General features: G+C 31.1%; 2 protein-coding genes and 1 pseudogene across 2 annotated transcripts; all 3 read right to left on the bottom strand.

Annotated features, from left to right (window-relative positions):
• Positions 1-271: 271 nt before the first annotated feature.
• Positions 272-2,527, bottom strand: LOC114270698 (uncharacterized). Its single transcript, XM_082882376.1, has 2 exons — positions 1,792-2,527; positions 272-1,065 (listed from the first exon to the last, which is right to left on the bottom strand). Exons 1-2 carry the CDS (start codon positions 2,272-2,274, stop codon positions 793-795), a joined length of 756 nt encoding a protein of 251 aa, XP_082738502.1. The 5' UTR covers positions 2,275-2,527; the 3' UTR covers positions 272-792.
• Positions 2,528-6,748: 4,221 nt separating this feature from the next.
• LOC145797647 (pentatricopeptide repeat-containing protein At1g06140, mitochondrial pseudogene) lies at positions 6,749-7,393 on the bottom strand (annotated as a pseudogene).
• A 1,275-nt stretch (positions 7,394-8,668) lies between these two features.
• Positions 8,669-12,792, bottom strand: LOC114270715 (calcium-dependent protein kinase 3-like). Its single transcript, XM_082882377.1, has 4 exons — positions 12,230-12,792; positions 11,508-11,804; positions 9,900-10,310; positions 8,669-9,264 (listed from the first exon to the last, which is right to left on the bottom strand). The coding sequence occupies exons 1-4, from the start codon at positions 12,537-12,539 to the stop codon at positions 8,993-8,995; spliced, it is 1,290 nt and encodes a 429-aa protein (XP_082738503.1). The 5' UTR covers positions 12,540-12,792; the 3' UTR covers positions 8,669-8,992.
• Positions 12,793-14,314: the final 1,522 nt, after the last annotated feature.

Consider the following 14,314-nt stretch of genomic DNA (forward strand, 5'->3'; position numbering starts at 1 on the left):
TAGATGGAAGTGTTAAGAAAAATGGCAGACCTTGATTGACGTGGACGAATGTAATAAATAGGGATATGAATTTTCCTTAATTTGACTAACCGAATGGCCGTTAATAGAGTTGAGTGGAAAAGAAGGGTTTATGTAGTCGACCTCATTTGATGAGACTTAAAAGCTTGATTTGGTTTGATTTATATAAGTTTTGATCTTCATCTCCCTTGTTAACAAGGATTTGTCTGCTTGCATTTAAAATCCATGTTCGAAGGAATTGATGCCTTCATACTTATAAGGAAAATAATGTTCATTTAAAGTCATATTTGTTCCATGTTTTTGGTGGAAAACATTCTACAAAAAAAATCTGCTAGAGTTTTTCCAGTGAAAGAAGATGTAGAACACTTAGCTCCTCTCCTTCAGTCATATAAAACAAAATAATTAGACATTGATCCTATAAGAACTTCCTCAATGACGGAGCACAATAAAATCTTGAAAAGACTCCATAACCATAACTTCAGAAGTATCTCCGATATCTCCTCTTTCTCTTGTGCTGGTCAACTCAACTTGTAGATCCTTTAGGCTGTGTTTGGTTGGATCTTAAATTTGTGGAAAGAGAAGAAACAAAAGTATACTTCCAAAAATATTTTAAGCTGTCTTGTAGCCTCATGATAAAAGAATTTAAGTACCATATCGTGTTTTCTTCTTGCTTTCCCAGTAAGAGCTATAGAGAGAACATGATTTGAAGTGGTCTAAATGGTGGTTTTAAAATCTTTAAGAATTGAAGTGGTCTAAATGGTGGTTTTTAAATCTTTAAGAACTAGAGAAGGAGATTGTAGCATTCATGTTGGCAAGACATTCCGTAGGAAGGCTAAGGAAGGTATCCATAAGAAAATCATCAATGGGGTCAACAGTTGCCACCCCAACCAACCTGCACTTCCCTTCTTCATTCAGACTCTCCCCTTTCCCACTTCTCAGTGTTCCCTTTGACTCCTCTGATGTTAACACAGTCTCCACCAGCAACGGAGGAGCTTTATAGATACTCCCAATGGAAAACAAAAACTTGGCCCTGAACTCAAGATCCACCTACAAATAAAGCACCACCATTAATACATACATACGTGTATATATATATATATATGTTTATATAACATGTAAATACAACAGCACCGTTAATCCTAATGACAGCATCAATGATCAAAATAAAGGCTGTGTTTGGATATTGGATTTGTGAAAATTTTCATTTATAATCTTTTAAAGTAAAAGTTGAGAGTGGGCTTAAAGTATATAATAAACATTATCGACACAAATGTTGCAGTATATATTCTTCACATATTTACAGAAACAATGATTACTTAAGCCCCCCTCCTTTGCTTAGCAGTCTCAAAGTTATATGATTATGACTGAGAAGGATCATCACTAGCCTATTTTAGACGTCTTTTATAAATGAGTCAGGATTATGATGTCTTTTTCAAATGCATAATGCGTTCTTTTCAGCACATATAATACGAGCTTTCTAACATCCAGAAAGCATGTGGTATTTTCCTATTTTTTGGAATTATTCTAACGTGAAAATGCCTGATGTTATGTAGATTGTGCATGGCCTAAAGATTGTATTATGATTTTTTTTCGGGGTTATGAGGGTTATTTGGAGTTTTGCCTTGACTAGTCCCTGGGTTCATGAAGTCCCTACTCTACACATACTGGGTAATTATGTACTGGTGGAAAATCGTATATGATCAAGTTGTTCTGTCAACATTGTCTAACTTTCCAGTAAATGATTATCATCAGTGAGAATTGTATATAATCTACCTTGCCAGATTTTTGGTTGATGATTCCTCGAAATAGCTCAGGAACAATATCAATTTTCAGGAAAGGCGGCAATGGCAATCCCAAGAACCTAGTTGTTGCGCTTGTCAATGGCGGAATATAGAGTGTTTCTAGATCAAAATTGACTAAAACTTCACCATCCAAGTCACCATCTACGATTTTCAACCCCGTCCCAGACCCTGTACCCCCTTCATCATTGTATTCAAAGTCAGGATATCTAGAAATCCCAAGCTTGCAACCTCCCAGTGTCCTGAACTTAACACTGTACGCATCAGTTTCTGGTATCGGTGGTTGTCTTTGAGTGACTGTGGTGGTAGAAATAGGTGGTGGTTGTTGATTCTGATTCTGATTGTTGATTCTGAACTTTGGTTGAGCTGATGAGAACAAGGATAGTTGTGATGGTTTGTTTGTGGGAATTCTGCTTAGTATTTGTGGAGTTGAGGTGTGCAAGTGACAGCACCCCATTTGGTGGTTTTGTTTTTGTAAGGTCTGTTAGGAGAGAGCGGAGAAGAAATACATGGGTTTTGTACGGGAATTTAATGTAAGAGAATTGGGTTTTTTTTTTTTGGTGTGGTTTTCATGAGATATATATGAGATCAAAATGTGTGGTTGGTTTGCTTCCTCAAGTTCGGAGAGCTTGACGTTTATCCTTTAAAGAGCTCGCCGGAGGATCTTAATGCAGCAGTAATGAAAACTGAGAATTATTATTTGGTTTACAGTCCTAACATTTGCCCTAGTAATGATGGTGATTATTACAGCCCCTAACATTTGCCATAATAATTTAGTTTGCCGTAATATAAACTAAATATATTTTTTTTATTTTATAATTTTCTCACATTTTCGTTTTCTTCTCCAAATTTTAACAAAAATCTATAATCATAACATATTTTAAATGGCAAATTATACTACTAGTTAGGGATGACAATGGATAATCTACCCTGTGGATATTCATGGAGACATAATCCAAATACATGGATTTTTCTATTTTTTTCCTTATCCATTGAGTAAGGTAAGTGATATTTTTTAAATATCCATAGGGGATGGGTCAGGGATGGGTACCCACTAATTTCCCTATATGTTTGTTTTGTTTTGTTTTTGTTTTTTTTTTTTTAATTTTTTTTTTAAGATTCACAACCAAAACTAAATATATATTCAATCTTTTTTCTTTTATTTATTTATTTATTTATTTTAGGTTCACAACCATTTTTTTTTTAAGATTCACAATCAAAGCTAAATATACATTCAATTTTTTTCTTTTATTTATTTATTTATTTATTCAGGTTCACAACCAATTTTTTTTTTTTTTTTTTTTTTTAAATTTACAACCAAAACTAAATATACATTCAATCTTTTTTCTTTTATTTATTTATTTATTTCAGGTTAACAACCAATTTTTATTTATTTATTTATTTATTTATTTTTTAAAGATTCACAACCAAATCTAAATATACATTCAATCTTTTTTTTTTTTTTTTAAGGTTCACAACCATTTTTTTTTTTTAATTTTTAAGATTCATAACCATAGCTAAATATACATTCAATCTTATTTTATTTTATTTGGCTCAAAAACAAAATCAAATACACATTAATTAACATTATCATATTATGCTTGTCAAATTTTATGTATATCTAGAATTTTTTTAATTTATTTAGAAAAATTCTATTCTTACAAAAAAATTTCATCTTCTTTTTTTTTTTTAATTTTATGTATCTCCTTCTCCTCTCTATTAATTGATCTTCGATAATCTGAAGGTGAGTTATTGTTCTCGTTTCCATCTTCTTCTTCTTCTTCTTTTTAAAAATTTTTATTTGCATTTATAGAATGAATTTTCTTGTTTTAATATCTCCTGCAATTGTTTTATTAGATCTCTCTCTCTGATTTGATGGTAGTCTTATATTGAATTTTCCAATTTTCATCTTAACTAACGATCACCTTAATTCAAATTTTATACATTTTTGTCTTTAATTTTCATGTTTTGGTTATGATTAATTGCGCGTTTTTAATCGATAGTCACAATCTTGTCATTATTAGATTGTCGTCATCACAAATCATCATTGCTGTAGTGAGAGGATGAGAGAGAGAGTGTGAGAATTAGAACTCTAATTGTCAACAGAATAATGAAAACATATGGAGAAATTATTTTTCGATGTATCCAAAAAAAAATATGGAAAAATTAGTGGGTACCCATCCCCAGTTGAGATTTAAAGAATATCACTTACCCTACCTGATGACCAAAAAAAAAAGGGAAATCCAAGTATTTGGTTTGGGTCTCCATAGATACACACATGGTAGGTTATCCATTGTCATCCTTACTCTATTCACAATTAGAGTTCTAACTCTCACTCTCTCTTATCCTCTCACTACAACAAAGGCGATTTGCGATGACGACAATCTAACGGTGACAAGATTGTGACTGTTGATCAAAAACGCGCAATTAATCATAACCAAAACATGGAAATTTAAGACAAAATTATACAAAATTTTAATTAAAGTGATCACTAGTTAAGATGAAAATTGGAAAATTCAATCTAAGGTTACCATCAAATCAGAAAGAAATCCGATAAAAAAATTACAGGAGATATTGAAACAAGAAAATTCATTCTATAAATGCAAATAAAAATTTAAAAAAAAGAAAGAAAAAGAAGAAGATGGAAACGAGAGCAATAACTCACCTTCAGATTATCAAAGATCAATTATTAGAGAGAAGAAGGAGATACATAAAATTAAAAAAGAAGATGTAATTTTTTTTTGTAGGAATAGAATTTTTCTAAATAAATTTAAAAAATTCTAGATATACATAAAATTTGACAATAATAATGTGACAATGTTAATTAATGTGTATTTGATTTTGTTGTTGGTCAAATAAAATAAAATAAGATTGAATATATATTTAGTTTTGGTGTTGAATCTTAATATAAATAAATAAATAAATAAATGTATATTTAGCTTTGGTTAAGATTGAATTTTTCGAAATAAATTTTAAAAATTCTAGATATACATAAAATTTGACAAGAATAATATGACAATATTAATTAATGTGTATTTGATTTTGTTGTTAAGCCAAATAAAATAAAATAAGATTGAATGTATATTTAGTTTTGGTTGTGAATCTTTTAAAAAAAAAGGGTTGTGAGCCTTAAAAAAAAAAAGAAAAAAATTGAATGTATACTTAGTTTTTGTTGTGAATCTTACCCAAAAAAAAATAAAAAATAAAAAAATTAAATGTATATTTAGTTTTGGTTGTGAATCTTACCAAAAAAAAAAAAAAAGAAGTTGTGAACTTTAAAAAAAATAAAAAAATAAAAAAATAAAAATTAAATGTATATTTAGCGTTGGTTGTGAATCTTATCCAAAAAAAAAGAAAGAAAGTTGTGAACCTTTAAAAATAAATAAATAAATAAAGCAGGGGGTCAAGTTGGGTTGGGGAATATCTAGACCCATTAGGAGATGGGGAGGGTAGTACCCATGGGGAATGGGGAATGAGGAAAAATAATTACAGGAGAATGGGGATGGAGAATTAATATCCACCCCATTAACCCTCATTGTCATCCCTACTACTAGTCTCTATAGTTTGAACCTTGTGTCACTTTGATTCCTAACCTTTCAATTGTAGTACATTTGACCATCAATTTTGAACCTTATTTCAAATAATGACAATTGAAGACATTGTTATTCCATTTGAAGAGCAAAATCGTCATACAATTTATTTTATTTTGGTTAACTTATATGTTGTTTGAAATATAATGGCTTTTTTTTTAATGAATAATGTTGAAACTTTTTTTTGGTTTTAAAGTTCTGTTTAGTTTGGTTTCCAGAATCTATTTTTAGAAATTTTTTTCTAAGAAATTAAAAATTAAATTGGTGAAAAAAAATTAAAAACATATTACTTTTATATAATTTTATCTTTTGGGAGGGTAGAAATATTTTTTGAAAATAATTGTTCTTTGATATTTATTTTTATTAAATTAATTTTTATTTTTTCAAAAGTCAAATATATTGACAATTTTGATGTCATTATTCAATCAATCTATTAAATCAAAAAATTCAAAACTAGAAATATTTCATATATTAAACATATCAATTATACATTAAAAGCCTACTAACAATCCATTAAATAATAGCCATCCTGTTAATAACAAATACAACCATCTATTACATAATAACCATTAAAAAATATCAACAAAATAATTTTACCTTTGGTGAGTAGAAATAATTTTTAAAAATTTTAAAAATAATTTTTTGACATTTATTTTTGTCAAATTAGTTAATATTTTGTTAAATTGACGACTTTGCCTTTCAAATAGAACAACAATATTTTTAATTATTCTTATTTGAAATGAAATTTAAAATTCAAAATTAAATGTATCACAATTAAAAAGTTAAGAACTAAAATGATATAACCCCAAAATTACAGGACGGGTGGGTGGCGTATTCGCTCTATCCCAAATGAGACCAATTATGAGACAATGTATTTTGTTGATCAAGAGTTATTATGGTGGTTTAGGAATTTAGTGCACAGAATGTCGATTTGCATGCACAGGAGCCCAATCCGACTTGAGATTTGTGAGATGAACTCCCAAACCCGATATATTATAATTATTTGTTTATTATATGTTGCAAATATTCAGAATAATTCTTTAGAGTTCATTATTTTAGCTACTCGCACCATGGGTCGCCACATATCCGTCCCCACCCTCCATTACCTAACAAATCACCAAACATGGTTCTTCATTTTTATTTTCATTTGTCTTGGACACTTTTCAGTACACTAAATAAGTTTCCATAAATTAAAAACAAAATGCAAAAAATAAGAAACTGACAATGTTATAAGATGGAACACTTTAGAGCATTCATCAGAATTTTCATTAAATCTGAGTAAAGAAAAAAGAACTCCTCTATCTGATATCGTCTGCTCCAACGGAGAAATTTAAGCTGCCATTAGACCACCGGTCGACCAGGCGGACTACCGGTCAGTCGACTGGCCGATCGAGCAGTTAATGAAAAAAATGAAAATCCTGCTTCTGAGACCATTGCAGTCCATAAAACTAAATCTTTAATAGCTATCGCTTTGAATAATTTGAGACGAAAATCAAGCAACCCACAATTCAAGTACATATCTACAAGCGATGTCTGTAAATAAATGTAGTTGGAATTCATAAAATTGTGCTTTATACAGAACCCATGAACCGATTTACCTTCTTTGCCAGCAGAAACATTTACACAAGCCCGAACCAAACATTCAGATGTAAATGGCTCCAATTCAAAACTAGCTGTTCTCTTCTCCAAAAACAGCTCAAAAACTTTGGTTTGCTTTGAAGACTTGAGATAGCCTTTCATCATAGGAACCCAAATAACAGTATTCCACTCAGGAATTTCTTCAAACAATTTATGGGCATCTTTCAAAGAACCCAAATCAGAGTACGCATCTATGAGAGCAGGGACAAGATAAGGATCTCTATCAAGTCCCGATTTGATTGCCAAACAATGAACCAACTTCCCATCTTGCAAAATCGACAACCTAATACAAGATTTGATTGCGCATGCCAAGTTGAAACTATCAACGGAACAACCTTCGGTTTGCATCTGTTTGAAAAACCGTAGAACAGTAGAGAAACATTTGTTCTTGAAGAATCCAGAGGCGATGGTGTTATATGAATAGGAGTTCTTGACAGTAATGAAATCGAAAGCTTTGGTAGCGAATTGGAGAAAACCCAATTGGATGTAGGAGTTAGAGAGCTTGGAACCGAAGAGAAGTGAACTATAGAGACCATTGAGGATGATTTGGGACTGTAGCTGTTGGGTGAGCGGGGGTCGATCTCAGGGTAAAATTTTTGCTAGAGGTGGTCATCCGGCAAGACGTCTAGCCGGTCGTTCGGTGGGTCCATACTTAACGGTTAGATATAGTAAATTGTAGAAAGGTGTAACACATATTCAGTTTGGTGAAAAGTTTGGGACGCTCTCAATTTGATACCGTTTTGGTGAAACTATTACAGTACAAAAAGTACATCTTTTTCACCAAATTTAAATTTGATGATAGATTTGATAAACGGTTAAAGATGGTTATAATAACTTGAGCAGAAGAAAACAGTTTATATCTAGAGCGAGCCTTGGCCTAAAGCGAGCAAGACGGTCCTCTTAGGCCCCAAATTTTGACAAATTTTAAAATCTTTGGGATAATTTTAACTCTGTAATATTAGTAGATTTAAAAACAAAATTTCAAACCAACTAATGTAACTTCACAATCTAAATTAAAAGTTTTTAGAACATATCCAACTCTTCATTTTTATTTTATTTTTTTCTGATTTAATTTAATTATAGATTTGAGTAAAAAAAAACTTGATTTGATATGAATTATTCCAAGTCTTTCATCAAATTTTCATGAAAATCTTTTTAAAAATTCTCTTTATATCCCAAAATTTTCTTTTTATCATATTCGATGAGGAAAAAAAATAAAAAATATCTTCAATATCCTTTTAAATTTTCATCAAATTCAAATTTGATAAATTCCAAAATTTGATTTTAAAAAAATGTCTCTCTTGATCAAATAAAAAATTATATATTTATAAATCTCATTCATTATAAGTATAACTTGCATTATATTAACCTTGAATTTATATTATACATTTTTAGAGTAAAAATTTTAAATAAATATTTTTTTTATTGTTTATATTTGAAAGGCTTCAATTTTAAAATTCCGCCTTCCGCCTCAAAAATCTCAGCCGGCCCTGTTTATATCAACCAAACATGACTTACTGGTAAAACTAAGAAACCATGACTAAATTTTAGTGATGAAAAATACAAGCATATAGAACATAACATGATCAGAGGATTCCATTTGACATGCGAGAGAGAGAGAGAGAGAAGAAACTCCCACGAATATATGTTACAAAACTTGGCACACACTGGACTGTCGGATCTACCAAACGTGGAACACCACGAAAACCCGTTAGCAATAACACTTTTCTTTTTTCCATTTTTTTTTTCTTAATTCCTCTCGCACTAATATAAACACCTAAAACACCTCTTGAAATCAGGTAAACATTACTCATGCAAATATAACCTCAACTGAATTCATCAAGCTTGGAAAACTCAAAGTGGGCATTTTGGTTCTTGAACTTTGATGATGATGATTCTTCATATCCTGCTGATTGATCCAATTCTGTTAGGGTAGTCCACACAGTTTCAACAAACAAGAGAAGACCTAAGGGATGTGGCAGTTGGGAGTTGTGTGCATGATGCCCAGCGAATAACCGATTCAGTCACCATGAGATCAATCTGATCAAATTCACCGAGCCCAATCGTATGGTTTCTCCTGCTATGGATGCCCGACATTCTAGACCCGTTTGTTCCTTCTGCTCTTCTAACCTCTGCAGCTTTATGCTCCATTTCTCTTGCCTCATGCCCAAAGCATAGTGAAGAAACTGGTACAGTAAACAACTCCCCCCCGCTTGCCTCTGCCCAAGACAAGAATTATGCGTTCTTTTATCAATATGTATATTGTTGTTAAATCGCGAATCGAAACGTGAATCGTTTTGTTACAAATAGTGAATTGTGAATTATATCGAATCATGAATTGTAAGATTCACTTTAGTTAACAGAATATATAATTTTATATATGTATATACATATAAAAATACAGTGTTTAAAATGAAATAAATATAAATATAACTAGACAAATTGTATATATTTAAAAAATCATGCATTTCAATATACTTAATTGATCTCTTTTTTCATTTTGCAAAAAGGACAATTCATGCATCATGCAAACAAAATTGAATCACAGTGAATCGTAGCAAATTGTAGTGACTCGCAATAAATTGTAAGATTCATACAATTTAAGATTCAATAGTACGAATCAAATAATTTTGATTGAAACTCCTACATATATCATTTGGGTCTGCATGATGACAAGGTAATTGAACGTGAGGCAACTGTTAGGCAAAGACAATATTTGGACAAATTATGTTGTTGCTGAGGATTCTTGTTTTTTTTTTGAAAATCAAAATTGCATGACAAAGCTTTAACCAAGTGAGGTGCTTTGTCTAATAGGTATCAGCATTGAAAGTCAAAAGATAAAAATCTACAATACCTTGACGAATTGAATCTACCCTTGTTATGTTGGCTGAGAAATCCGATGCATAATTCCCTTGCTCGGCCTCAGAACCTGGGCTAAAGAATGCAAAGCTTGGCATTGCAGCAACAGGAGTAGAGAATTCCAGGGTATTTGATCCACCGCTGCTACGAAAGGAAAACCCAACAGATGTGAAACACGGTGTTGATGGATCCATGAGCAAAGAAGAAAATGATGATCTGTATGTCACTTCAGGAGACTGGGCATCACAAATAGCAGGCGAGCCAGTTCCGAAGCTGATGTCTTGATTCCGAGTCATAAATGAAGTAGATAAAGAGCCTCTTGCCATATCCAATTCTACACAACTTTGCTTTTGACATTCATACGAGTCTTCAGAAAGTGGTGCAGGGTGGCTTATCCAGGCATGATCTATGAAAGGAGAGAAAATATCGTAAGATTTTTCAGACGGAGAGAAAAGAAGGGCAGTCAAAGCATGGAAAAAAAGGGACACGAAAAAATAGAGAATTTAAATTATATTCAGTCAAATAAAATAGATTGGATACAACATACTGATTTGGACCTAAACACTTGCCATCAATTAAGTAAATGACTCTCAGTCCACACTGAACAAAACTTAGGCCCTGTTTGGCAAGTAGTTTTTTTGGGCTAAAATAGTCAAAAGCCACAAAAAAACAAAAGCCAAAAAATTCAACACCAATAGCAAAAGGTCACACCATACATATGAATTAATCATTTTTTTAAATACAACTATCTATTCAACTAAAAAAAAATTCCCAAGTTAACTTTTTTCACTTCATAAAAATTCCAAAAAACTAGAAAGCCACTCCAAAAGCCAAGTTTGCAAACGGGGGTAGTAAAAGCATGCCCACTTTCGTCGTCTAACAGAATATTCTAGTGGTTGTTGAGTCATATATTAGGATGACTTTTGCAAAGACCTCTCACAAATGCAAATTATTGGATCTACTGCAAGCACTAAATCATTTATGACTTCATTGCTATGCTAAAAAAACTTACAAAAGGAAACCACAGTGAAGATTGTATTGGTGAATTGTATCAAGCAAACCAACAATCTCAAAACAGGATGATCATAAAAAAAATTTGCTCTGTTTGGTTGTGTTTTTGTTTTTGTTTTTTTTAATACAAAAAATTCGTTTAATCTTATATTTTCGTTTTCGTTTCTGCGTTTTCATATTTGCGGAAACAAAAGTGGGTTGTTTTTAGAAAATTTTCCTGAAAACAGTCCTTGAAAACAATTTTCCAAATGGGATTTTTTTTTTTCTTTTCCAGAAAGCAAAAAAAGAGAACAGAACCAAATTCATACGGCACATTGCTTGGCTAGATAAAATTGAAGAATGAGTGCCTCCTCAATCTTTTGGATTCTCAGCCTGCGTCTCATTTCTTCTATTCTTTGATTATTTTACTATGCGATGGGTCTTCTTTTCATGCTTCTACATAATCCTTACTATTTGTGAAAGAAGAGTGCTAAAATCATAAAACTAATTTCCTATGCTTTCATCTTCCTCCTAAACAATAATTAGGAAGTCCAAATCTAGGAATTACAATAGGTAAGTATTTTCGTAAACAAACAATGGAAAACTGATTTACCTAGAACCTGCTGAGCTGTGAGTCTTTGAGAAGGGTCCGTACAAAGCATTTCCCTAATTAATTCCTTAGCAGAATCAGATAAATGGTCCCAGGGATCTGATGGAAACCGCAGATCAGACGCCCTAACAGCATCAAATATTCGTGACTTGGTCTTCCCCCAAAACGGTGGCATCCCACTGAGAAGAATGTAAAGAATAACCCCTGCACTCCACACGTCAGCCGCCTGGTTATAGCCACTGGTCAATACCTCGGGAGCTATATAAAATGGACTACCAACAGTCCCGCGCAAGCTTTGACCTGTTGGAACAGAATCAAAATGCTTAAAAATTATGAAAACTAAATTACGATAAAGCTCTGAAATTCAATATTGAAATCTGTATCAAAATCTTGAAAACTAAATTTGAGTTATACCATACCCCTTTGAATGAACAGGGTCGAATCCTTCCATTTCAAATCCATAAAACAAAGCACAATCTTAAGTCATGTTTGTTTGGGTGGACATGAGCTTGAGATTGGATTAATAATCCAATAAAATTATTAATCCGATGTTTGATTAAACAATTGAAATACGAACTAATTATTTTAAACATAACTATTAGTTAAGATAGGATACATAATCCAACGGATTCGTAGTACTAGGACTATTAGTCATCAGAATGCTAGTGTCTTGCAAGCAAGGAGACAAACAAGTTACATTACATCAAAGAAATATGGGACCCTACCTGACTTGATGTAGGTTGCAAGACCAAAATCAGCCAATTTAATTGGCGAAGAGGAGGCTTTTGTTGCTAAGAGGATGTTCTCTGGCTTTAAATCTCTATGAACAACGCCCTTGTCATGACAATACGCCACCACTTGCATCAGCTGCCTGAATAGAACCCTAGCCTCACACTCGGAGAATCTTCCATGCTTCTCCAACTGGTGGAAAAGCTCTCCTCCGGCACAAAGCTCCATCACCAGATGAACATAATCTTCCTCCTCATAAACAGCTTTGAGATCTAAAACATTTGGGTGCCCAGACAACTTAGTCATTATTTCAATCTCAAGCTTGATGCTCCGCACATCGTCGTGGGTGACGAATCTATCCTTGGCGATTGTCTTGCAAGCCAGTCCCTCACCAGTGAACTTATCAGAGCATGCCCTGATAATGCTAAACTGGCCCCATCCCAATTGCTCTCCAAGAACGTATTGATCTTTCAAATTTGAGGTCTGGCTAGTCTCCAAAATGTTGAAAAAAAAAAAATTATTGGGTAAGGCTTTTAGCGGCAGTCGATAGGATCTCTAAAATCCTAAGTACACAATTTATTTTATTTTATTTATTCACAATACTGGTTAAGAGTTTTCGTCTTTTTTTTTTTTTTTTTTTTTTTTTTTTTTTTTTTTTTTTTTTTTTTTTTTGTCTCTTTTTGTTGCTTTATAATTTATCGATTTGTGATTCATCAAATTAAGATCACACAATATAGATTTGAAACCACACTGTAATCTTGGTGTCTTCTCTTCAGGGTGCGTTTGTTTGGACGGACTGGATAAGGGGAGATTGTAATTCATTGGACTATTAGTCCTAGACACATTGTCCCGAGACTATTTGGTTGGACTAAATTTAGTCATGGGATAAAATGTTTAGATTGGACTATTTTTAATTATCCAATGTTTGTTTGGGATATTATGGAGTACGATAAATGTTCAAATGACTATTTTATCCTTTTCAATTATTTACTAAGTAATAGCAATATTAAACATAACTTTAATAGTTTAATTATTTTTAACTAGATTAAATAGAAATTTGTTTTATTCTATTTTTTGTACAATATTTTAATTTTTTTAATTTATTATTTTCAATTAAATTAAATTTATAATTTATAATTTATATTTTTTATTTAATATATAATTTTAAATTAACGACAATAAAAAAAAATTATTTAATATATAAATTAAATTTTCAACAACACTAAAAAAACTTAATTTATAGGGCCATAATTTATAATTTATTATTTTAAAATAAATTTAATTTATAATTTATATTTTTTATTTAATATATAATTTTAAATTAGCACTTAAAAAAATAATTTAATTTAATATGTAAATTTAATTTTTTAACAACACTAAAAAAATTTAATTTATAAGGCCATAATTTATGATTTATTATTTTTAATTAAATTTAATTTATAATTTATAATTACAATTTTTTATTTAATATATAATTTGAAATTAACAACACTAAAAAAATAATTTATAAATGTTCAAAAGACTATTTTATCATTTTTTAATTGTTTGCTAAGTAATAACATGGAGGGTAAAATGGACATTTCACAAAATAATCTCATGGGATACCAATCCCATGGTTTCTATCCCACCCTCCCCCATGGGATAGGATAGTCTCATATTTGTGGGACTAATAGGGGGACTATTAATCTAGAATTAAGAAAATGAAACAAACAATGGACTATTAGTCTGATGGGACTAATAGTCCAATCCCACCCTCTAATCCTTCAAAACAAACACACCCATTGTTTACAAGTAACATCATTTATTATTTTTTACTTTTAAATAAAAATTATGAGTATTAATATTTATAGTTATTTGTTAAGTTTTGATTTGTAAAATTTTTTTATTTGATATTATTTATGTTAAAATAAGAGATTTTGATATGCTAAAATTATGAATCTTGATTAGTGGTTATTTATATTAAAATTAAGAATTTTATTTTGTTGTCGTTTGTGCTAAAATTAGGAATTTGATTTGTGTTAAAATTAAAAATATTAATTTGTAGTGATTAATATTTAAATTAGAGATTTTGATTTGTTATA

Source organism: Camellia sinensis, chromosome 8 (genome assembly GCF_055761805.1).
Source record: "Camellia sinensis isolate YWXY chromosome 8, ASM5576180v1, whole genome shotgun sequence".
Classification (NCBI taxonomy): domain Eukaryota; kingdom Viridiplantae; phylum Streptophyta; class Magnoliopsida; order Ericales; family Theaceae; genus Camellia; species Camellia sinensis.